The sequence below is a fragment of the Aegilops tauschii genome, chromosome 2, assembly GCF_002575655.3.
Source record: "Aegilops tauschii subsp. strangulata cultivar AL8/78 chromosome 2, Aet v6.0, whole genome shotgun sequence".
In the NCBI taxonomy this organism is placed as follows: domain Eukaryota; kingdom Viridiplantae; phylum Streptophyta; class Magnoliopsida; order Poales; family Poaceae; genus Aegilops; species Aegilops tauschii.
In genome coordinates, this window is record NC_053036.3 from 32,160,260 (window position 1) to 32,185,426 (window position 25,167).

A 25,167-nucleotide genomic window follows, 5' to 3' on the forward strand; every position below is an offset into this window, starting at 1 on the left:
CAGCTACCGCTGCGGTGTGTCAAGATATGTGGCTAGGGAGGCTACACGGTGATCTCATGAATCGAGATCCGGAAGCGATGGTGCTCAATGTTGCCAGTGAGTCTACAACTTTTCTACGCGAGGAACGAGTGCGGCGTGAAAGAGGCAAGCACATTGATACAATGTATCACTACAAAGGACTACGTGGAGGAAGGTAAGACGGAGGTCAACTACAGTCGCACCGATGATCAGCTGGCGGACATCCAGACCAAGGCTTTAGATCGAGAGTAGTTTTTGGAGAGGCGAAGGATCGTCGTCGGAGCTGTAATGTAACAGCGTCGTGTTTAGGAGGTGATTGTTGGAATTAAACCCGACTAATCCCCGACGGCCAGTTGGTGTCCAACTCGTGTACGTACATGTATCCTAGTAGGACTAGAATTAGCAACCGGACTGCTAGCTCATAGTACTATATATACATGTGTACCCGCTTGTAAATCAACATCGTGAGTTGAAGCAATAAAGTAATCATCAGGGACGATACGTTCCTGTGGCAATACATCGGTTATACAAGTCGTGCGTGCTTCCGGCCAGCTGGCCGTTGTGTATGTACGTGTGTTGTTTTGTGTTGCTTGCAGCAACTACGACGCTTGATCGATCAAGAGCAAGATTAGCTAAAGGAAGCTAGCTTTGGCACTACGGGTGGATCGGTCAGACAACGTCGGCTTGCTTCTTCGGCTTCTTCGTTCGTCGTCGGTCATCGCGTGTCAATGGAAAGTACTCGGCGGCGCTGACTGGGCCAACAAAGAGACAGGTCAATGCACGTTGTGCCATTTGCAAAGCCCTGCTGTATAAATGAAAATTATATCTTCACTTGGAAAGTTTGTTAAGAGGATAAGTAAGCACTTAGTAGATCATAGGGGGGCCCTGCCAGAACCCTTCCCTAGGTAAGAAAATCTGACATCATCTCTAATTTTGGGATAAAATCAATTGATCGGAATGCGAGGTTACGGATCATCTTTTAGAGCAACGACTATCGGGGGGGGGGGGGGGGGGGGGGCGCTGCCCCCCGCCTTGTACCCTTTTTTTTAATGGAGGGGTTAGAATGGAAACTTTTTAGACCATGCCCCCACGGCTCCTCCAACAAGATCAAAGCTTTTGATGACAGAATATATACAGAAAGAAGGAAGTTGGGCCCTAGAATATTGTTGAAAATATGCCCTAGAGGCAATAATAAAGTGATTATTATTCTATTTCCATGTTCATAATTAATTTTATGTTTCTGTGATATAAAGTCAATGATCCTTGAATAAGAGATTCGGTGGAAAACTCAGTCACATATGTGAAAACATAAACACCATAAAGATCCCTAGTCTAGCTTATAAGACTAGCACATGTATTGTTGATGGACATGTTTCCCTGATCATGATTAATATTGAACTACTAGAATATTTATGCCCCCGTTGCAACGCATTGGCAAATAGCTAGTATATTTTTCACGGCGATCAAATGCTCTCTGTATAGTTTTTGTACACAGCCAAATCGACATAGGAAAACAAAATCACCAGCGAATCCTTCTGGCATGGGCTAAAAAATAGAGATAATTAAGTTTGTTTTACACCCTATAGTATAACGTTTCGGCCATTTTACCCCCTAATATAATTTTTGGTACATCTAACACCCTAACCTAATTAAACCAGGCAATTATGTCCCTAACATGCTTTGTCAAGGAAGAACAACTTATTCATAATCCGCTGGAGAATTTCCTTCCTTTGGGGCTTTGAAGGGCTGAAAGGGGTCGGTGGCTTTTTCCAAGATTTTCCACTGGCACGAGGCACCAATTTTAGTTTTGGCATGTCGCCTTGGTGAAAGTAGCCCGGAAGATACTTTTTGATGTGAAGCACAGCTGCGGTACAATGCCGTGTTGTAGTGTCGGGAACTCAATGACAAGGGGAAAAAATGAAGAGGAAATCTGCTAGCCGGACCAATTTGGAGAGAGAAGAGTACATGTCGATGGTAAGTAACTACATTGCTTGCTTATACTTTGAGTCATCGATCCGCTGCTTGTTCCATGCATCCGTCATTTGCGGAGGGCACGGCCGGCGCAAGTCCTGCATATTTTCCTTGCGAGGGTCGTTGTCAAAGTCGGGGTTGTCGTTTGCATGCGCGTATGGCCATCTGTTGGCATGTGTTGATCATGGCGTGTTCCATGTCGGTGGCCAGGTTGGCCGGTGGTGCCCATATCATGTGGGTTGGGTTTATCGGTTTTAGCCTGGTTTTACATCAATTAACCGGGCAATTCTCACTCTCTTCTTAATCAATAAAAATGGCAAGTCTTGCCTAGTTTAAAAAATAATATAGAGACAACGCCGCATTCTCAGCAACATCTCTTAAAAAAAATAGACTTGATGCAGTTGTCACAAATTTAACATACATGCATGCATGCAATACAATAGCTAGGCTGGTTCATTTGACCAGAATTGCCATTTGATCATGCGTTGGGCTTGATCTTACGGAAGGCCATGGTTGCACCGTCCATCGGCCTTGGGTGTGGAAGGTAACCGATCTCCGCATTAGGATTCAACAGCTCCCATCTGAATAAAATGATCACATATGTTGTTAACTATCAAATGAGTTATATTGCTCACATATATATTATGGTGGTGATTATATGGATAAATAAGAGTTTAATTAGTTAATATATTAGCACTCACTCGTATCCAATGGAGAGGTGATGCAACATGATGGTGAGCTGCAGCCTTGCGAGCATGTTGCCGGCGCAGATCCTGTAGCCGCCACCAAACACCTGGTACGTCCCTGGCTTCGCCGGCTCCTGCATGCACCCGTCCATTGATTCATCTATTAGTTTCTTTGCTACCATAAGCTGATGCATGATCGATGACAGAATCAGGTATAGTTAATGTGCTTACATCCCATCTATCGGGGTTGAAGGTGAGGGGGTCATGGTAGAAGCTGGGGTCGGTGTGCAGCGACCTCACCCACACCAGCACCGACCATCCCGCCGGAATCATGTACCCGCCGTACTCCACGTCCTTGTTGGCCACTCGGTGCACCATTGGCGCGATATTGGCCATCCGGATCGTCTCCTCCACCACCTTCGCCGTGTACTTCATCTTCGGGAGGTCGTCGTGGGTGATCATCAACGGTGAGCTGGTTTTACTCTCGCTCAGCGCCACATTCTCCTCTCGGAGCTTCGCGAGGGCGGCAGGGGATTTGGCTAGGTGGTAGGTAGCCCACATGATGGCGCTGGCGGTAGACTCGTAGCCGGCGACGACGAGGGAGACGATGTTGTCCACCACCTCCTCGTCGCTCAGCTTCTTGCCTTGCTCGTCCTCCATGTGCATCAGTCCGCTCATCAGATCATCACACTCCTTGTCCACCTTCTTCCTCGCCTCCAGCTCCTGCCTGAAGACCGCGTTGAGCTTCCGACGGCACTGCACAAGCCATTAATTTAGTACTAGTACACCACTCTAAATAAACTTTTAAACAAGAGCACGATGAGAACATATATACCTTGCGAGCACCATGAAATGCCGTCCCTGGAAAATCCAAGGGAAATGCCCTGAGGCCAGCAACCAAGCCGGCGAACCACCGGTCGATCTGGCACGTCAATGGCGACGGCTCCATGCTTATAAACATCTTGCAGATGTTGGCGAACGTCACCTGTCCAATGTATGGAGTAAACTAATGTCGAGATTGACATAGAGAAAAAGGCATGCATATGGATGGATGCATGCATGCTCACGGTGAACCGAACTGACTTATACTCCCAGCGTGTCAAAAACGCTCTTAACGGAGGGAGTAATTTCTTACTTTCTTGATCTCGGTTGCGGCGACGATGGTTCCCATGTCGGCCCACGCCGCTAGCGCCGCCACGACACGCGGCTGCACAACGGTGGCGATAGTCTGTAGCGAGCTGGGACGGTTGATGGCGGCGAGGATGAACCCCCGGAGCCTGGCGTGGCTGGCGCCCTCGACGTTGACGACGGAAGTGTGGCCGACGAGCTCCGGCACGGGCCACCGCACGCCGAAGCTGTCGGCGGACTGGAGCACGAACTTGTTGGCGGCCGGCGTGCACACGATGACGGCGGGGGAGCCGAAGAGGTGCGTCCGGTAGATGCCCGCCCCGGCCCCGTGCGCGCGCCTCTTGGCGGCGATGAACGCGTCCGGGCGGCGCGCCAGCTTGAAGTGCCAGAGCAGGGAGAGCGTCTCGCCGAGGAAGGGCAGGCCCATGTGGCCCGGCGGGAGGCGGCGCCGGCCGCCGTGCCTGAGGTAGAAGGCGGCGCGGTACCAGGCGTCGGCGGAGTGCCAGGCGGCGAGGCAGAGCAGCGGCGCAGCGCCGAAGACGAGGCCCAGCCACCATGCCAGCTCGCCCGCGCCCATGCCTCCCACCGCCACCGCCATCGATCTGCTAGCTAGCCCTAGCTTAGCTGCCACTGGATGAATAGCTGAAGCTCGATCGATCTGCTTGGTGATGATTATGTTGGAGGAGACGATGACGGAGGTACATATAGACGATCGAGCGAGGATCCCGAGCGGCTGATCCGCTCCCGTGTGGAGGCGCGTGGGAACAAAACTGGGCTGGCTAACTGACCGGAGACGAGAAATTACGTCGCAATTGCATGCTCGGTAAATCTCTTTGGGTTTTGGTTTCTTGCGTTGTGATTTTGGCTTGATGCCTACACAGGTGATGTGTGTGGTTTTGGCTTGATTTGGTAGTGTTTTTGGCAGCACGTACTGGGTAGCTGGCTAGCTGGCTAATCAGCGTGATTGTTCCGACCGGTGGATGCCGTATGTGTCCTCGCAGCTAAGTTCCAACACCGAGCACTCACCATGTTAGAATAAATCCAAGACCATCGATGATCTACCGAGGACCAAAACCAAATCCAACTGTAACCTATCTTATACAATAATATTTGACACAACTCTACATTGGCGAATATTCTTCACCACCTTAAATTCATCCATGCGTTGAACCTCCGTGTACATTGAATTTGAGATACTCCATGAGCAACGCTACTACTCCCAGACTCCACGTGACTCCACCTGCAACTGTAGTCCCGTCTCGTCTTCTTCACAGTCAACACTCGTCCAAAATTAAATTTCTCATTACTCTACTTTGTGCTCCCAACTTCCGGAGTTTCCGTTCAACGCCATCACACACCAATAACTTATCTGTATGAAAATGAACAACTCACATATTGGACGCCACATATAAGAGTTATCTGAACTCAATGTCACCGCTCTTTCTTGACTATCTGTCTGAAACTTGAGAGAATTTCACCGTCACCTTGTGTCACCCTGAGTCAAATTGGCAATTGTCTCACCCTTTTTCCGGATAGTCTCTGACATGTCCCACGGCTATAGCACTCCGCTTCCTTCTGTACGTGTCATCCGCACTTTGCCATGTGCACTGAACACAATAGAATATATGGCCATGTACTCTCTCAGCTTTTAACAATTTCAGGCTTTCCGTCACTTTCTCAGATTATCCATGGTCAACTCCTGTCCATCAACCGACACCGATAGACCCAGTCACCAACTTGAATCTGGTACTCGTCAACACTGCTTCAGCACCCCCTGCACAATTTGTCTGACAACATATTTGACCCCCAGTGCCTTGGCATGTCGCCGTGTCCCGTGCTTACCGCACGCCTCGCCGCTATCACTGCGTCGAGCCTCTGCTGTCTTGATCGAATCTCCCGGGTAGCTAGCCCCCACCGCCTCAACCCCCCCCCCCAACTACAGAGAACCATCGATCATCACCGACCGATGCCGAGTATCACGTCTCCATCAGACCACTGGTACCCTGTCCGATCCACGTGTCTCTCGCTATCCCGCTGAAATAGGCTTCGACTCTCCGAATTCTTACGCCGTAGCCCCTCCATCAGCACAGAGTGAAGTCGTCCATCAGACTCCAGCTCCACCTTCAACATGACTTCATGGTGGTTGTACGTGCCACCCCCGCGCCCTATATATGGACTTCAAGCTCTCATGTGTACACAAACCTTGAATCAACCATGCGTCTTAGTCTCGTCGAAGCCGCACAAGCCCTCAGGCCTGCGTCACGTGTTTTCACGCCCCAGAAGTCGGTCACCATCAGCATCACGCTCCTATGTCGTCGTTGCCGAAATCACCGCCGTCTTCTGCTTTGACCAGCATCCATGTCAGTCCATCAGACAATCCAGTCCGACCCAGCCGAAATTATCCGACTGCAACCATGCTCCATCCCGCGTCTTGACCGCCTCGCACATCTATGCATTGCCTTGACGCCCTGTGTATGCATACTCCCTCGCAACATGCTCCAGGCTCCTGAACCTTATACGCGTGCCGCCCGCGCTTGTCAGCGCGCTTATGTTGCCTATCTACACACTCCAAGCCTCACTACTAGGGAAAACCTTACCAGTAGCGCTGGTTTTTGAGCTACCAGTAGCGCGGGCGCCAGCGCTACTGCTACGGCGCTACAGCTATTTTGTAGCAGTAGCGCTTGTTTAGCCAGCGCTACTGGTAAGTTCAGATACTAGTAGCGCGGCACTGGAAAGCGCTACTGGTAAATGAGCGCTGCTGGTAATATTTTGGCCCGCGCCACTGCTAAAATTTATGTTTTTTAGCATTTTGGCGTTGTACATGTTTAAACAGATATATCTTTTATACAATAACAACTCATCGTGAACTAGTCTGTTTAAATAGCATATTCATTACCACTTGTCATCACCACCAAACAATGTTCGTCAATGAGACATCATATAACAAGTTGGTCACTAGTCATAATCACAACTCCTCATCATCATCAACTCTAACACATTGTAGCACATAATAACACATTCTAGCTACGACCTACTCCTCTCATAGGACCTACTTTACCCTCTCTTAGGTAAAATATCATAAAACAAGATAGGCATTGACTCTCCATTAAGGAAAATTTGTTGGGGAACGTAGTAATTTCAAAAAAAATTCCTACGCACACGCAAGATCATGGTGATGCATAGCAACGAGAGGGGAGAGTGTTGTCCACGTACCCTCGTAGACCGACAGCGGAAGCGTTATCACAACGCGGTTGATGTAGTCGTACGTCTTCACGATCCGACCGATCAAGTACCGAACGCACGGCACCTCCGAGTTCTACACACGTTCAGCTCGATGACGTCCCTCGAACTCCGATCCAGCCGAGTGTTGAGGGAGAGTTTCGTCAGCACGACGGCGTGGTGACGGTGATGATGTTCTACCGACGCAGGGCTTCGCCTAAGCTCCGCAATGATATTATCGAGGTGTAATTTGGTGGAGGGGGGCACCGCACACGGCTAAAAGATCTCAAGGATCAATTGTTGTATCTCTGGGGTGCCCCCCTGCCCCCGTATATAAAGGAGCAAGGGAGGAGGAGGCCGGCCCTAGGAGGGGGCGCACCAAGTGTGTAGTCCTACTAGGACTCCGTAGTCCTAGTAGGATTCCACCTCCCATATGGAATAGGAAAAGAGGAGGGAAAAAGAGAAGGAAGGAAGGGGGCGCCCCCCTTCCCTAGTCCAATTCGGACCAGACCAAGGGGAGGGGTGCGGCCACCCTTGAGGCCCTTTTTCTTCTTTTCCGTATGGCCCAATAAGGCCCAATACGTATTCCCGTAACTCTCCGGTACTCCGAAAAATACCCGAATCACTCGGAACCTTTCCGAAGTCCGAATATAGTCGTCCAATATATCGATCTTTACGTCTCGACCATTTCGAGACTCCTCGTCATGTCCCCGATCTCATCCGGGACTCCGAACTCCTTCGGTACATCAACATACAGAAACTCATAATAAAACTGTCATCGTAACTTTAAGCGTGCGGACCCTACGGGTTTGAGAACTATGTAGACATGACCGAGACACGTCTCCGGTCAATAACCAATAGCGGGACCTGGATGCCCATATTGGCTCCCACATATTCTACGAAGATCTTTATCGGTCAGACCGCATAACAACATATGTTGTTCCCTTTGTCATCAGTATGTTACTTGCCCGAGATTCGATCGTCGGTATCTCGATACCTAGTTCAATCTCGTTACCGGCAAGTCTCTTTACTCGTTCCGTAACACATCATCCCGCAACTAACTTATTAGTCACAATGCTTGCAAGGCTTATAGTGATGTGCATTACCGAGTGGGCCCAGAGATACCTCTCCGACAATCGGAGTGACAAATCCTAATCTCGAAATACGCCAACCCAACAAGTACCTTTGGAGACACCTGTAGAGCACCTTTATAATCACCCATTTACGTTGTGACGTTTGGTAGCACACAAAGTGTTCCTCCGGTAAACGGGAGTTGCATAATCTCATAGTCAGAGGAACATGTATAAGTCATGAAGAAAGCAATAGCAACATACTAAATGATCGGGTGCTAAGCTAACGGAATGGGTCAAGTCAATCACGTCATTCTCCTAATGAGGTGATCTCGTTAATCAAATGACAACTTATGTCTATGGCTAGGAAACATAACCATCTTTGATTAACGAGCTAGTCAAGTAGAGGCATACTAGTGACACTCTGTTTGTCTATGTATTCACACATGTATTATGTTTCCGGTTAATACAATTCTAGCATGAATAATAAACATTTATCATGATATAAGGAAATAAATAATAACTTTATTATTGCCTCTAGGGCATATTTCCTTCGGTCTCCCACTTGCACTAGAGTCAATAATCTAGTTCACATCCCCATGTGATTTAACATGAACAGTTCACATCACCATGTGATTAACACCCATGGTTCACATCGTCATGTGACCATCACCCAAAGGGTTTACTAGAGTCAGTAATCTAGTTCACATCGCTATGTGATTAACACCCAAAGAGTACTAAGGTGTGATCATATTTTGCTTGTGAGATAATTTTAGTCAACGGGTCTGTCACATTCAGATCCGTAAGTATTTTGCAAATTTCTATGTCTACAATGCTCTGCATGAAGCTACTCTAGCTAATTGCTCCCACTTTCAATATGTATCTAGACCGAGACTTAGAGTCATCTAGATTAGTGTCAAAACTTGCATCGACGTAACCTTTTACGACGAGCCTTTTGTCACTTCCATAATCGAGAAACATATCCTTATTCCAGTAAGGATAATTTTGACCGTTGTCCAGTGATCTACTTCTAGATCACTATTGTACTCCCTTGCCAAAATCAGTGTAGGGTATACAATAGATCTGGTATACAGCATGGCATACTTTATAGAACCTATGGCCAAGGCATAGGGAATGACTTTCATTCTCTTTCTATCTTTTGCCGTGGTCGGGCTTTGAGTCTTTACTCAATTTCACACCTTGTAACACAGGCAAGAACTCTTTTCTTTGACTGTTCTATTTTGAACTACTTCAAAATCTTGTTAAGGTATGTACTCATTGAAAAACTTATCAAGCGTCTTCATCTATCTCTATAGATCTTGATGCTCAATATGTAAGCAGCTTCACCAAGGTCTATCTTTGAAAAACTCCTTTCAAACACTCCTTTATGCTTTGCAGAATAATTCTACATTATTTCCGATCAACAATATGTCATTCACATATACTTATCAGAAATGCTGTAGTGCTCCCACTCACTTTCTTGTAAATACAGGCTGCACCGCAAGTCTGTATACAACTATATGCTTTGATCAACTTATCAAAGCGTATATTCCAACTCCGAGATGCTTGCACCAGTCCATTGATGGATCGCTGGAGCTTGCATATTTTGTTAGCACCTTTAGGATTGACAAAACCTTCTGGTTGTATCATATACAACTCTTCTTTAATAAATCCATCAAGGAATGCAGTTTTGTTTATCCCTTTGCCAGATTTCATAAAATGCGGCAGTTGCTAACATGATTCGGACAGACTTAAGCATAGATACGAGTGAGAAACTCTCATCGTAGTCAACATCTTGAACTTGTCGAAAACCTTTTTGCGACAATTCTAGCTTTGTAGATAGTGATACTACTATCAGCGTCCGTCTTCCTCTTGACAATCCATTTATTCTCAATTGCTTGCCGATCATCGGGCAAGTCAACCAAAGTCCACACTTTGTTCTCATACATGGATCTCATCTCAGATTTCATGGCCTCAAGCCATTTTGCGGAATCTGGGCTCACCATCGCTTCTTCATAGTTTGTAGGTTCGTCATGGTCTAATAACATAACCTCCAGAACAGGATTACCGTACCACTCTGGTGCGGATCTTACTCTGGTTTACCTACGAGGTTTGGTAGTAACTTGATCTGAAGTTACATGATCATCATCATTAACTTCCTCACTAATTGGTGTAGAAGTCACAGGAACAGATTTCTGTGATCCAATAAGGGAGCAGGTACAGTTACCTCATCAAGTTCTACTTTCCTCCCACTCACATCTTTCGAGAGAAACTCCTTCTCTAGAAAGGATCCATACTTAGCAACGAATGTCTTGCCTTCGGATCTGTGATAGAAGGTGTACCCAACTGTCTCCTTTGGGTATCCTATGAAGACACATTTCTCCGATTTGGGTTTGAGCTTATCAGGATGAAATTTTTTCACATAAGCATCGCAACCCCAAAATTTTAAGAAACAACAACTTTGGTTTCTTGCCAAACCACAGTTCATAAGGCGTCGTCTCAACGGATTTTGATGGTGCCCTATTTAACGTGAATGTAGCTGTCTCTAATGCATAACCCAAAACGATAGTGGTAAATTGGTAAGAGACATCATAGATTGCACTATATCCAATAAAGTACGGTTATGACGTTCGGACACACCATTACACTGTGGTGTTCCAGGTGGCGTGAGTAGTGAAACTATTTCACATTGTTTTAACTAAAGGCCAAACTTGTAACTCAAATATTTTACCTCTGCGATCATATCGTGGAAACTTTTATTTTCTTGTTACAATGATTCTCTACTTCACTCTGAAATTCTTTGAACTTTTCAAATGTTTCAGACTTTGTGTTTCATCAAGTAGATATACCCATATCTGCTCAAATCATCTGTGAAGGTCAGAAAATAATGATACCTGCTACGAGCCTCAATATTCATCGGACCACATACATCTGTATGTATGATTTCCAACAAATCTGTTGCTCTCACCATAGTTCCGGAGAACGGTGTTTTAGTCATCTTCCCCATGAGGCACGGTTCGCAAGCATCAAGTGATTCATAATCAAGTGATTCCAAAATCCCATCAGTATGGAGTTTCTTCATGCGCTTTACACCAATATGACCTAAACGGCAGTACCACAAATAAGTTGCACTATCATTATTAACTTTGCATCTTTTGGCTTCAATATTATGAATATGTGTATCACTACGATCGAGATCCAACAAACCATTTTCGTTGGTGTGTATGACCATAAAGGTTTTATTCATGTAAACAGAACAACAATTGTTCTCTAACTTAAATGAATAACCGTATTGCAATAAACATGATCAGATCATATTCATGCTCAACGCAAACACCAAATAACACTTATTTAGTTTCAACACTAATCCCGAAAGTACAGGGAGTGTGCGATGATGATCATATCAATCTTGGAACTACTTCCAACACACATCGTCACCTCGCCTTTTACTAGTCTCTGTTTATTCTGCAACTCCCGTTTTCGAGTTACTACTCTTTAGCAACTGAACCAGTATCAATTACCGAGGGGTTGCTATAAACACTAGTAAAGTACACATCAATAATCTGTATATCAAATATACCTTTGTTCAATTTTACTAGTCTCTGTTTATTCTGCAACTCCCGTTTCGAGTTAATACTCTTAGCAACTGAACCAGTATCAATTACCGAGGGATTGCTATAAACACTAGTAAAGCACACATCAATAATCTGTATATCAAATATACCTTTGTTCACTTTGCCATCCTTCTTATCCACCAAATAGTTGGGGTAGTTCCGCTTCCAGTGACCAGTCCCTTTGCAGTAGAAGCACTTAGTCTCAGGCTTAGGACCAGACTTAGGCTTCTTCACTTGAGCAGCAACTTTCTTGTCGTTCTTTTTGAAGTTCCCCTTTTTCCCTTTGCCCTTTTCTTGAAACTAGCGGTCTCGTCAACCATCAACACTTGAAGTGGTCTCGTCAACCATCAACACTTGATGTTTTTCTTGATTTCTACCTTCGTCGATTTCAGCATCACGAAGAGCTCGGGAATTACTTTCGTCATCCCTTGCATACCATAGTTCATCACAAAGTTCTACTAACTTGGTGATGGTGACTAGAGAATTCTGTCAATCACTATTTTATCTGGAAGATAAACTCCCACTTGATTCAAGCGATTGTAGTACCCAGACAATCTGAGCACATGCTCACTAGTTGAGCGATTCTCCTCCATCTTTTTGCTATATAACTTGTTGGAGATTTCATATCTCTCAACTCGGGTATTTGCTTGAAATATTAACTTCAACTCCTGGAACATCTCATATGGTCCATGATGTTCAAAACGTCTTTGAAGTCCCGATTCTAAGCCGTTAAGCATGGTGCACTAAACTATCAAGTAGTCATCATATTGAGCTAGCCAAACGTTCATAACGTCTGCATCTGCTCCTGCAATAGATCTGTCACCTAGCGGTGCATCAAGGACATAATTTTTCTGTGCAGCAATGAGGATAATCCTCAGATCACGGATCCAATCCGCATCTTTGCTCCTAACATCTTTCAACATAATTTTTCTCTAGGAACAAAAAATAAACACAGGGAAGCAACAACGCGAGCTATTGATCTACAACATAATTTGCAAAATACTATCAGGACTAAGTTCATGATAAATTTAAGTTCAATTAATCATATTACTTAAGAACTCCCACTTAGATAGACATCTCTCTAATCATCTAAGTGATTACGTGATCCAAAGCAACTAAACCATGTCCGATTAACACGTGAGATGGAGTAGTTTCAATGGTGAACATCACTATGTTGACCATATCTACTGTATGATTCACGCTCGACCTTTCGGTCTCTGTGTTCCGAGGCCATATCTGTATATGCTAGGCTCGTCAAGTTTAACCTGAGTATTCTGCGTGTGCAACTGTTTTGCACCCGTTGTATTTGAACGTAGAGCCTATCACACCCGATTAACACGTGGTGTCTCAGCACGAAGAACTTTTGCAATGGTGCATACTCAGGGAGAACACTTTTATCTTGTTTTAGTGAGAGATCATCTTATAATGCTACCGTCAATCAAATTAAGATAAGATGCATAAAGGATTAACATCACATGCAATCAATATAAGTGATATGATATGGCCATCATCATCTTGTGCTTGTGATCTCCATCTCCGAAGCACCGTGCTTGTGATCTCCATCTCCGAAGCACCGTCATGATCACCATCGTCACCGGCGCGACACCTTGATCTCCATCGTAGCATCGTTGTCGTCTTGCCAACTTATTGCTTTTACGACTATCGCTACCGCTTAGTGATAAAGTAAAACTATTACATGGCGATTGCATCTCATACAATAAAGCGACAACCATATGGCTCCTGCCAGTTGCCGATAACTCGGTTACAAAACATGATCATCTCATACAACACATTATATCACATCATGTCTTGACCATATCACATCACAACATGCCCTGCAAAAACAAGTTAGACGTCCTTTACTTTGTTGTTGCAAGTTTTACGTGGCTGCTACGGGCTTAGCAAGAACCGTTCTTACCTACGCATCAAAACCACAACGATAGTTTGTCAAGTTGGTGTTGTTTTAACCTTCGCAAGGACCGGGCGTAGCCACACTCGGTTCAACTAAAGTGAGAGAGACAGACACCCGCCAGTCACCTTTAAGCAACGAGTGCTCCGAACGGTGAAACCAGTCTCGCGTAAGCGTACGCGTAATGTCGGTCCGGGCCGCTTCATCTCACAATACCGCTGAACCAAAGTATGACATGCTGGTAAGCAGTATGACTTATATCGCCCACAACTCACTTGTGTTCTACTCGTGCATAGCATCAACGCATAAAACCAGGCTCGGATGCCACTGTTGGGGAACGTAGTAATTTCAAAAAAATTCCTACGCACACGCAAGATCATGGTGATGCATAGCAACGAGAGGGGAGAGTGTTGTCCACGTACCCTCGTAGACCGACAGCGGAAGCGTTATCACAACGCGGTTGATGTAGTCGTACGTCTTCACGATCCGACCGATCAAGTACCGAACGCACGGCACCTCCGAGTTCTACACACGTTCAGCTCGATGACGTCCCTCGAACTCCGATCCAGCCGAGTGTTGAGGGAGAGTTTCGTTAGCACGACGGCGTGGTGACGGTGATGATGTTCTACCGACGCAGGGCTTCGCCTAAGCTCCGCAATGATATTATCGAGGTGTAATTTGGTGGAGGGGGGCACCGCACACGGCTAAAAGATCTCAAGGATCAATTGTTGTATCTCTGGGGTGCCCCCTGCCCCCGTATATAAAGGAGCAAGGGAGGAGGAGGCCGGCCCTAGGAGGGGGCGCACCAAGTGTGGAGTCCTACTAGGACTCCGTAGTCCTAGTAGGATTCCACCTCCCATATGGAATAGGAAAAGAGGAAGGGAAAAAAAGAAGGAAGGAAGGGGGCGCCCCCCTTCCCTAGTCCAATTCGGACCAGACCAAGGGGAGGGGTGCGGCCACCCTTGAGGCCCTTTTTCTTCTTTCCCGTATGGCCCAATAAGGCCCAATACGTATTCCCGTAACTCTCCGGTACTCCGAAAAATACCCGAATCACTCGGAACCTTTCCGAAGTCCGAATATAGTCGTCCAATATATCGATCTTTACGTCTCGACCATTTTGAGACTCCTCGTCATGTCCCCGATCTCATCCGGGACTCCGAACTCCTTCGGTACATCAACATACATAAACTCATAATAAAACTGTCATCGTAACTTTAAGCGTGCGGACCCTACGGGTTTGAGAACTATGTAGACATGACCGAGACACGTCTCCGGTCAATAACCAATAGCGGGACCTGGATGTCCATATTGGCTCCCACATATTCTACGAAGATCTTTATCGGTCAGACCGCATAACAACATACGTTGTTCCCTTTGTCATCAGTATGTTACTTGCCCGAGATTCGATCGTCGGTATCTCGATACCTAGTTCAATCTCGTTACCGGCAAGTCTCTTTACTCGTTCCGTAACACATCATCCCGCAACTAACTTATTAGTCACAATGCTTGCAAGGCTTATAGTGATGTGCATTACCGAGTGGGCCCAGAGATACCTCTCCGACAATCGGAGTGACAAATCCTAATCTCGAAATACGCCAACCCAACAAGTACCTTTGGAGACACCTGTAGAGCACCTTTATAATCACCCATTTACGTTGTGACGTTTGGTAGCACACAAAGTGTTCCTCCGGTAAACGGGAGTTGCATAATCTCATAGTCAGAGGAACATGTATAAGTCATGAAGAAAGCAATAGCAACATACTAAATGATCGGGTGCTAAGCTAACGGAATGGGTCAAGTCAATCACGTCATTCTCCTAATGAGGTGATCTCGTTAATCAAATGACAACTTATGTCTATGGCTAGGAAACATAACCATCTTTGATTAACGAGCTAGTCAAGTAGAGGCATACTAGTGACACTCTGTTTGTCTATGTATTCACACATGTATTATGTTTCCGGTTAATACAATTCTAGCATGAATAATAAACATTTATCATGATATAAGGAAATAAATAATAACTTTATTATTGCCTCTAGGGCATATTTCCTTCAAAATTGACTCTCCATAATAAAGAACAGAGATCATCCTGTCTCCAAGTCTTGGCCTACGCACAATGTTGCTTCCAAGTAGCTCTCTACGATGGTTCAAACATTTTCTGAAATCATTTATTATCATGGCTTCCTCGCTTTTAAAAATCCGGTATGGACAGGAGTGATGTGGATACTGCGGCTGACCTGGCCGTGGTGGCCGTAAGGTCATAACATCAACGCGACCTCTCGGCAACATCAGATGAGGCACACAATCCATCGGGATTTTCTGTTCAAAAACATAGTAATAACTTTGTAGTTAGCAATGTAGTTTAGTTTTAGAAGAATTTATGCAAAAGATGCATGGATGTCGTAATAGTAGAAAACCTTACCATGCTATCTCCATTGATGTTACCGTAGTTCAACACGTGCACTAGTGGCACGTATTGACCATAATGTGGAGGAGTTTGATAATAGCTATTATAATTCTCAAGATTAGTAAAAAATGCGATAAGACCATCTTTCTCCTTATAAGTTAATTGTGCTTCATCATTGTAGTAGTAGGTTCTGTCTACCATTTTCCGTACATTTTTTAAAGAATGAAAATAAGCTATCAATGGAAATAAGCTGTCAAATATTTTGAAATAAATAATATAAATTACTTAATAAATATGTTTGAGAAACTCACACAGCGGTAGAACTGGAAGCGTGTCAACAAGGACCCAAATGGTCATATTATTTTCGTCGATGTCAGGATCACCAAGATCGAAGGTGAGAAGCATACCCTCATGAAAATCATACGCCTTGCAAAGGGCTTCCCAATTCAGGCAACCAAAATTGAATGAGTTCACAGAATTGTATAGATTTACAGCAAAATCATAACCATGATGGGTCCTTAGTTGAATTATCTTTGTCTCCATGCTTTCATGATCTTCAAAACCCATCTTCTCCAAGACATAGCGTCTTGCATGGCATGGGATAAGCTAGTCGAACTGTAAAAGACGGTAATTACACGTTGAAGAAGCAGAGAAGTCGTGCAAAAAATAACAAAAAACACTTGTCGTCGTTGCGTACCGTTTCAACATCGAAGGTCTCTTGGAGCTTGATGCTGAAGCGCCGACCTTCTACCAGGTGAGGCCTGTCGCACAGACCGCGCTCATCTTCGCAGTACTCGCACATAGCGAATTCCCTTTCGTCGTCAGACATTTCCTAATAGGTAATTAATAATCCATCATCGAATACATATATAGTAGTTTGTAGCAAAGATCATGATATAACAACTAAAACACCTAAAATTTGTAGTTTGTAGCAAAGATCATCATCGAACCTAGTTTGTAGCAAAGATCATCATATAATCCATCATCGAATACATATATAGTAGTTTGTAGCACAAACCACGCTCATCTTTTGCATTCAATAAGCAAATAACTAATAGGTAATTAATAATCCATCATCGAATACATATATTTGTAGCAAAGGTCATCATATAATATCACTAATACATCTCGAATAATAGCTCCTCTAGGTGCAATGGGCCGCGGTGGACACCCAAAGAGAAGGAACCATCACCGGATCATAGCTCCGGTGAGATCCCCAAAGAATCTGCCAGGTATTGGAGAACGTGCCGTCCGCCAATGCAACCATGTAGCGCTGGACGTGCACGTCCTCCTCGGTGACACGGTGCTGTACCACCTGCGCGGGGGACTCAAGCCTCTGCACCGATGCAGGCCCACGTGACCGCCACCAAAGAAGCTCCGGGTCGACGACGGGCTGGGTCCTCATTAAACTACGCTCACCAGAAGGTAGCACAACCCAGTACCAGCCCGGCGGAGCCCATTCCCGGACATGGCCCCTCGGCTCAAGCAGGAGTCCTCCGCCGAGTCGACGACGAGGATGCGGGATAGGCATCGTCGACGTCGAGAACAAAATGCTTAATTATGAAAACAAAATTAATAAACACTTAGCAAAATTCGGCATGACCTTTGCTAAAAGCAGGACATATCGAGCGTCTGAAATTTGCCAGAACGTAAACGAATCGACATTTCTGGCAAAACATAGGCCACTCGGTTAAACTAAGATTGTGACATGTTCAAAATATGACATATATCCACTTCAAATTTGCATATAACAGGAATAATTGTTTTTACTAAAAAAATAACAAAAATATGATCCTAAGATTAACTAGCTAGGGTTCATACTACATTATCCTAAGATTCATACTACATTATCCTAAGATTAAACAACTAAGATTAAACACCTAAGATTAAACAACTAAGATTAAAAACCTACATTATCCTAAGATTCATACTACATTATCCTAAGATTAACTAGCTAGGTTTCATACTACATTTTCCTATGATTAAACAACTAAGATTAAAAACCTAAATTTTTCAACTTGCTAGGGTTCAAAAGAAACTAGGGAGGAGGAGGAAGGAGGGAGGATGTACCTCTCGGTGGAGGATGGCCGGCGTGGGGGGGGGGGGGGGGGGGGCGGGGGAGGAGGCCGACGCGGGGGAGGGCGGCCGGCGGGGAGGAGGGCCGGCGCGGGCGACGGCGGCCGACGCAGGGAGGAGGACCGGCGCGGGGGACGGCAGCGTGCGGGGGATTGAGGGAGGAGTGTGGAGTGTGTGAGTGAGCTGAGTGATGAGGGCCGGGGGGCACGAGCAGGCCGGGGGGCGCGGGGGGAGGGAGTGGGCTTAACAGTAGCGCGGGTAATGGGCCAGCGCTACTGCTAAACCCACTAGCTGTAGCGCCGGCGCACATCACACGCTACAGCTAAGTGGCCTGCCCTTTTGGCCCTGGCGGCCCGCTAAACAGCAGCGTAGCCCGCGCCAACCAGCGCTGCCGCTATTCAGTAGCAGTAGCGCCCGTTGTGGCCGACCCTACTGATACATACCAGTAGCGTGGATGCCCAAACAGGCGCTACTGCTACAATTCTATGTATAAGCATTTTTCTAGTAGTGCCTTCTCATCAAACCGACCCAGAAAAACTTCCATGCAAACATCGGACGAATCTATTCACACCATATTTTTCATGTCAATGTTTGATACTAGCTCCTCTGTGCACCTTATTAGAAATACGATCAAACTTTTGATCCAGCCAAGCTACTCTCGTGCACACGTGTGACCCTGGTAACGCCTTTTTTCCATAAACAAACGGGACTGTCAGTCGACTGATACTTCTCTCAGTCGGCTGACGTCACCTATATCAGATTTGGCCCGTTCTGCCTCCCTCCCTGCTGGGTTTCAATTTCCCCGTGATGGGCCTGAGGTTGTTTGGGCTGTTTGTTTGTCTGTCCTTTTTGTAGTAGTGGTGACCGTACATAGAAGGAGGGTGCGGAGGCTTACACAACACACAAACAAACTTTGTGTGCCTCATGTCATCACACTATTTTATGTTTCATGTTTTTTTTTCAGAAAAAATGGTAGGGCTAGCTAACTGAACCGTGCTGTCCACTGTTCCTGGAGTTGTTCAGAGCAACTTATGGATGTTTCAGATCAAAGTTAGCTAGCAACTTGCAGATGCCCTCTTCCTAGTATCAACAAGAGTACATAGACATGGGTGATTTCGACAGTTAACTTCCCTGTATTAATAGCTAGTTAACAAACTTCATGTAGTAGCTAGTTTTTTTTTTTGCGAGGCATGTAGTAGCTAGTTAAAACTTCAGCAAAGAGTACAGAGCCACGGCAATGCATCTAGTAAATTTCCTATGCTAGCTAGTTAATTTCCTGTTATCAACTAGAACTCAGAAGAAGAAAAAAATATGATTATGTACAGAAATATGTTACGAACCAGCAACTTCTTCAAAAGGGCAAACCGTCTGATGCATCTGTGTCAGTGATTTCTACATGATATCCTCTCTCTTCTAACTTTGGATCTTCAAGACAATGATTTGTGACTTCCTAGCCTTCTGCATTTCTGTTGTCTCTGTCATTTTCAGGGTCGCTTCCTTCGTCATCCATGCCAGTGCCCGTGTGCTGCTGTATTCACAAATGTATACGAGACATTAGTGTTATAAACAAGGGGAGTGGACAAAAAAAAAGGCAGTAAACTAAGGCTAGGAACTGGGCGAACATCATAGCCACTTTCATTGACAAGTTTAGACGCAATGACCAAAGGTACTTCGATAATTTTGGCGACATCACACAGTTTTAGTTCCTTTCATCAACGGTTTTAGCCGCAAAAATAAAAAAATAGAACCACCAACATACATCACATGAATAGAATGCAGGTAATAATTGAATCACGACAACAAAAACTTGAAACAGTTATTGGTTGCCAGAACACTTTTTATTAGGTTACACAGGACAAACAAACCTCACCAGCTACTCTACATTGTGCACAAAAGAGCACAAACTTGTCTAGTTCGCTTCAACAAATAGAATCTTCCTATAGAACATTGAGGCCAACACGCGCACACACACGGTCGTCTACTACCATCTGATAGTCCAGCTGAAAAAAATGTTGGATTACAAGGTAACTGATAAAAGCATTTGAACTCAAATGTGCAACCAAAAAGCAAAATCTTGGAAACTTCACAACAATTCTGACAACAAAATCATTAAAAATGAACTTTAACACAAAAAATGCTCACGGATCCTCGTATATTCCCGAGAGTGTGTTGTGGTCCACTGTATTTAGCTGACATGTTCTCAACTCTATTTCAGAAATACACAAAACTTTAGTAATTGCTTGTGTTAAAAAAAGGTAAAAAGAACAGCAAAACAATATAGCGTGCGCGGACACACACGTGAACCTACTCTAAACAAATTGTCATTGAGCCATTCAAATCCAAATTCATGCCTACATGCATCAGGTTTTGGATGGGTTTCAGCAGTCGCAATTCAATTCAAACTCAAACCTGGTCATGCAATATGGCTGTGACAAAAAAAATCCGAAGTGGAAGTCCATCAAACATTACTCATCTGTACAAAAAAGGTTACAATCAAAACCAACAAAAAATGCCTCTAGCTGCTCAGGTTAGCAATGAACCCAATTGCATCAAACATAATCATGTTTGACTCTCCAAGCAGCCGCTACTGCTACTATAATACATACAGCTCGCCACTATAGGCATATGAAAATGTGTCGCACTTGGCCCCCATCCCTCACAAAATCTCCCACTCGATCCCAGACACCTTGCTCATCAGCCCCGCGTATACAAAATCCTTCCTCCATTTCACATCAGAAGGTACAAATCTTGCGCCAAAAACATGAAATCGCCCCCTCAAATCGCTAAAAAATCTAGCTCCTCTGTGCTTGCAACTCCCGCCAGAAAGCTATTTCGCAACAAAATCGCAAGGAGCCTGGAGGCGCACCGGCGTGACCAAGCATCTCGTCGCCAATGACTTCTGCCACGGACATCTAATATGTGCGTGCCCCCGTGATGTGTGTGTGTGCGCGCGCGCGCGCGCGTGCTTGTCTCTGAATTCAAACAGTATTGTGGGCAGATCTCTCTGTGTGTGTGTGTGTGCGCGTGCGCGCTTGTCTCTGAATTCAAACAGTATTGTGGGGAGATCTATAGAAGATGTTGAGCCCGGGGCAACATTCCATAGACTTGAGAAAAAGAAAAAAATTACAAAACAATTGATTTTACTTCTCATTTCTTAAAAAACAAGCTTACTTTGTATCTGATTATGTGCAGGGAAAAATAACTTTGTACTTTGTATCTGATTTAAAAAATAACAAAAGCAAAAAAAACATGTTGAAAACTTCCCCTCCCCCTCCTCTCTTGCTGCCCTCCGACCAAAACACAAAGTTAGCTGCGGGTCGTATGGGGACATGCATTTGCAGTCGAGGACAAACACTAGCAATTTGCAGTCGAGCGTGACACTTGTAGTTCTGAGCCTAGTGTCAAACATGTCGTTGCGGTCGGGGATGACACTTGCAGTTGCAAGTCTAGTGTCGGGCATGGAACTGCCAATCACCCTCTCTCGCCCCTCCACCACCGCCAACTGACAAAACAAAAATGTCAGTGGGCGCGACACTTGCAGTTGCAAGTCTAGTATCGGACATGCAACTCCCAACCCTCTTCTGTCGTTCACTTAAAAAAATGGCAGTTGCATTCGGGTGTGTAACCATGCAGTTGCAGTCGGGTGTGTAGACATGCAGTTGTGGTCGAGGGTGACACTTGCAGTTACAAGCCTACTGTCAGACGTGCAACTGCCCCCCTCCCCCCTCTCTGACAAAAATACAAGGCCAGTTGCAGTCGTGAAGGAGACATGCAGTTGCAGGGGAGGGCGACACTTGCAGTTGCAAGTCTAGTATCGGACATGCAACTCCCACCCCTCTCCCGCCGTCCACTTACAAAACAAATGTCAGTTGCATTCGGTGTGTCTGGGCATGTAGTTGCGGTTGAGGGAGGCACTTGCAGTTGAAGGCCTACTGTTGGACATGCAATTGCCCCCCCCCCCCCCCCCGCCTCCAGCAAAAACACAAGGTCAGTTGTAGTCGAGTGTGTAGGCATGCAGTTGCGGGCGAGGGTGACACATGCAGTTGTAAGCCTACTATCGGACATGCAACTAAAAATATCTGTTGCATTCGGGTGTGTGGGCATGCAGTTGCATTCGGGTGTGTAGGCATGCAGTTGCGGTCGAGAGCGGCACTTGCAGTTGCAATCCTACTATCGTATGTGCAACTACCCCTTCTCCCTCTCCGACAACAACACAAGGCCAGTTGCAGTTGGGAAAGAGAAATGCAGTTGGAGTCAAGGGTGACACTTGTAGTTGCAACTCTAGTGTCCGACATGCAACTCCCAACCCTCTCCTATAGCCCACTTACAAAACAAATGCCAGTTGCAGTCGGGTGTGTGGCCATGCAGTTGCAGTCGGGTGTGTAGGCATGCAGTTGTGGTCGAGGGCGACACTTGCAGTTGAAAGCCTACTGTTGGACGTGCAACTGCCCCTCTACTCCCCGACAAAAACACAAGGCCAGTTGGAGTCGTGAAGGAGACATGCAGTTGCAGTCGAGGGCGACACTTGCAGTTACAAGTCATCCAACTCCCACCCCTCTCCCGCCATCCACTTACGAAACAAATGTCAGTTGCATTCGGGTGTGTGGGATGCAATTGCAGTAGGGGTGTGTGAGCATGCAGTTGCGGTTGAGGGCAGCACTTGCAGTTGCAAGCCTGTTGTTGGACATGCAACTGCCCTCTCCCCTCTCTGAAAAAAAACACAAGGATAGTTGTAGTCGGGTGTGCAGGCATGCAGTTGCGGGCGAGGGCGACACATGCAGTTACAAGCCTACTGTAGGACATGCAACTCCCTCCCTCTCCGACAAAGAACACATTGCTAACCTTCCCCACCCACCCCCTTTTCCATTTCAGATTCGCATTATATACTTGGATTCTTACATATCCAAGCAAAAATTTGAAAGGAACAAACAGAAATCACATGAACAAAAAAAGAGTAAAAAGTGAAAGAAAGGATACATACCATGCTCCCCAAATTCAACATCTAACCTCGTGAGACCCTTCTCCAGCTTGTTGTCCACAACAAACTTTCTCCATCCTCTCCCGTACATTGAACTCTGTTCAGGCCCTTGTGACACTTTACAGTGTACGTCTGTTTGCTTGTGTTGAACATCAGCCTCTCTCCCGTCATGTTGTTGAAACGAACCCTTTCATTGCATGGCACAACCTATTTGGTTGAACAGAAAAAGCAAGAACCAAAAAGTTAACTACAATGATTGATGACTCAAAAACATGTACTACATGGACCGACTAGACTAGTAAGAAAACATACACTCCCATCCTCATCTTGATCATCTTACAAACAACTCAAAACAACAAAATAGTTTCACTTGCAGTGTGTCTGCTGCTATGATTTCAAGCTTTTGCACAAGCTAAAATAAAAAAAAATCCACAAACAAGGCAAAAAAAGACCACTAAGCTCAAAAAAGATAAACTAAACAACACTTTCTACAACTAAGCCAAATACTAAAAAAGGGGGCCGCTAGAAGTGAAAATCAATATTCATATACACAGCATCCAGTTTCATAACTCAGGCTGGCTCCTGACCAGTACATCCAGTCCAGCAATCAAAGCTTAATAAAACATAGACTCCCAAAAAGAATGTCTTACAGGCAACTCAACAACGAAAAACAGGTTCGCTTGTAGTGTGTGTGTGGCTATGATTTTCAAAGCTTTTGCACATTGTAAAAAAAATAAAAATCCACTGACAAGATTAAAGATCACTTGGCTAAAAAAAGATAAGACTAAATTCTTGAACATGTACCTGTTTAAAGGTTGTACCAGCCATATCAGTGCAATAACAGTTAAAAGATCTAGCAAGTAAACCATGAATTGTACCGATCATGGTTTCTGGAAGTAAGCCAAGCTGCAAGCACTAACAAAAGAACTGCTAGGAAAAAATTACTAACAAAATGAAAATCATTAGGTTATATATCATGGACAAAAAAATCCCTATATTATTATTCTGAGACTTATAATATCCTTATTCTGCTAGTTAGTGTGTTTCTCCTCTTTAACCACACAAGAAGAGCTTAACACGCTGGATAAAAGATTGTGAATATATATGAAAAACAATGATTGAGCCCACCTGATATATTGAGCAGTGATGAATAAGAGTTCTTGCATATATGTTCCTTGCTAGTAAAAATATATTCTATGGAGCATCAACAAGTTGCTGGCACTGGATTGGTGAAGGAAGGAAGGAAACATAGCAAGTAAGTGTCGAGTTGCTGCAACCTAATCAGTCTAATCTACCATATCTTCCTAGGCATGACTGAATACAGGAACAAGATGAAAATCTACAGGAACAAGGTACACATCAGAAGCCAATCTACAATCACTTACTAGGTAGCTAGGGGCTAGCTAGTTAAAATCTACAAGAACATCTACAGGAACAAAAATGTCAACAAAACTAGCTAGCTAGGGGCTCCCCTCTGTTTCACAATCAGGGAGAAGGGTCAGCCTTCGGCAAAAAAGATGAAAGGCAGTATATTTAGTGCTGGTGAATAGAAACTAAAAAAAGAAACAAGGATCAAAAAATGAAAAAAATTGAAAAATGGAACAGAGGTTGCTGAGTTACCCCTGCGTTTTTAACTCCTTCCAAAAATACATGCTGAAGCCACTTCCCCTGCTCTCATGGTTGCAAGGGATCAGAAACGCCGCAAACAATCTCCTGTGCACCTAAAAAAAGCACCAACAAAAATTGTGCTGGTGAGTAGAAAATAAAATATAAAAAACATACATATTCAGCTAATGACTTCAGTATGAAACTAGCATGCTTCTGAAAATGGATTTGATGATAATGATGATTTATCATTGGCATTAGCAGCTGGTGAGCAAAAACCATATTTACGTTAGTTTGCAGACATAAAAAAATGGTTCTATCAAAGACGATATTAATCACTATATGAAAAATGGATTGCAATATAGTGATTCAGGATGAACGTAGCATCGGCCATCCTCTCTCCCTGGGCGTGGAGGAACACGCTGATCTGTCATCGAAGAAGCCTTGGACTCTTCTTCCCCTGCGGAGTTCTTCGGATTTGGGACA

The 25,167-nt window shown here is 45.0% G+C and overlaps 1 protein-coding gene across 1 annotated transcript; it reads right to left on the reverse strand.

Moving 5' to 3' along the window:
- Positions 1-2,467: 2,467 nt before the first annotated feature.
- LOC109751854 (ent-kaurenoic acid oxidase 1-like) lies at positions 2,468-4,401 on the reverse strand. The gene is made up of 5 exons (XM_020310738.3): positions 3,811-4,401; positions 3,511-3,660; positions 2,907-3,431; positions 2,691-2,809; positions 2,468-2,570 (listed from the first exon to the last, which is right to left on the reverse strand). The coding sequence occupies exons 1-5, from the start codon at positions 4,399-4,401 to the stop codon at positions 2,468-2,470; spliced, it is 1,488 nt and encodes a 495-aa protein (XP_020166327.3).
- Positions 4,402-25,167: the final 20,766 nt, after the last annotated feature.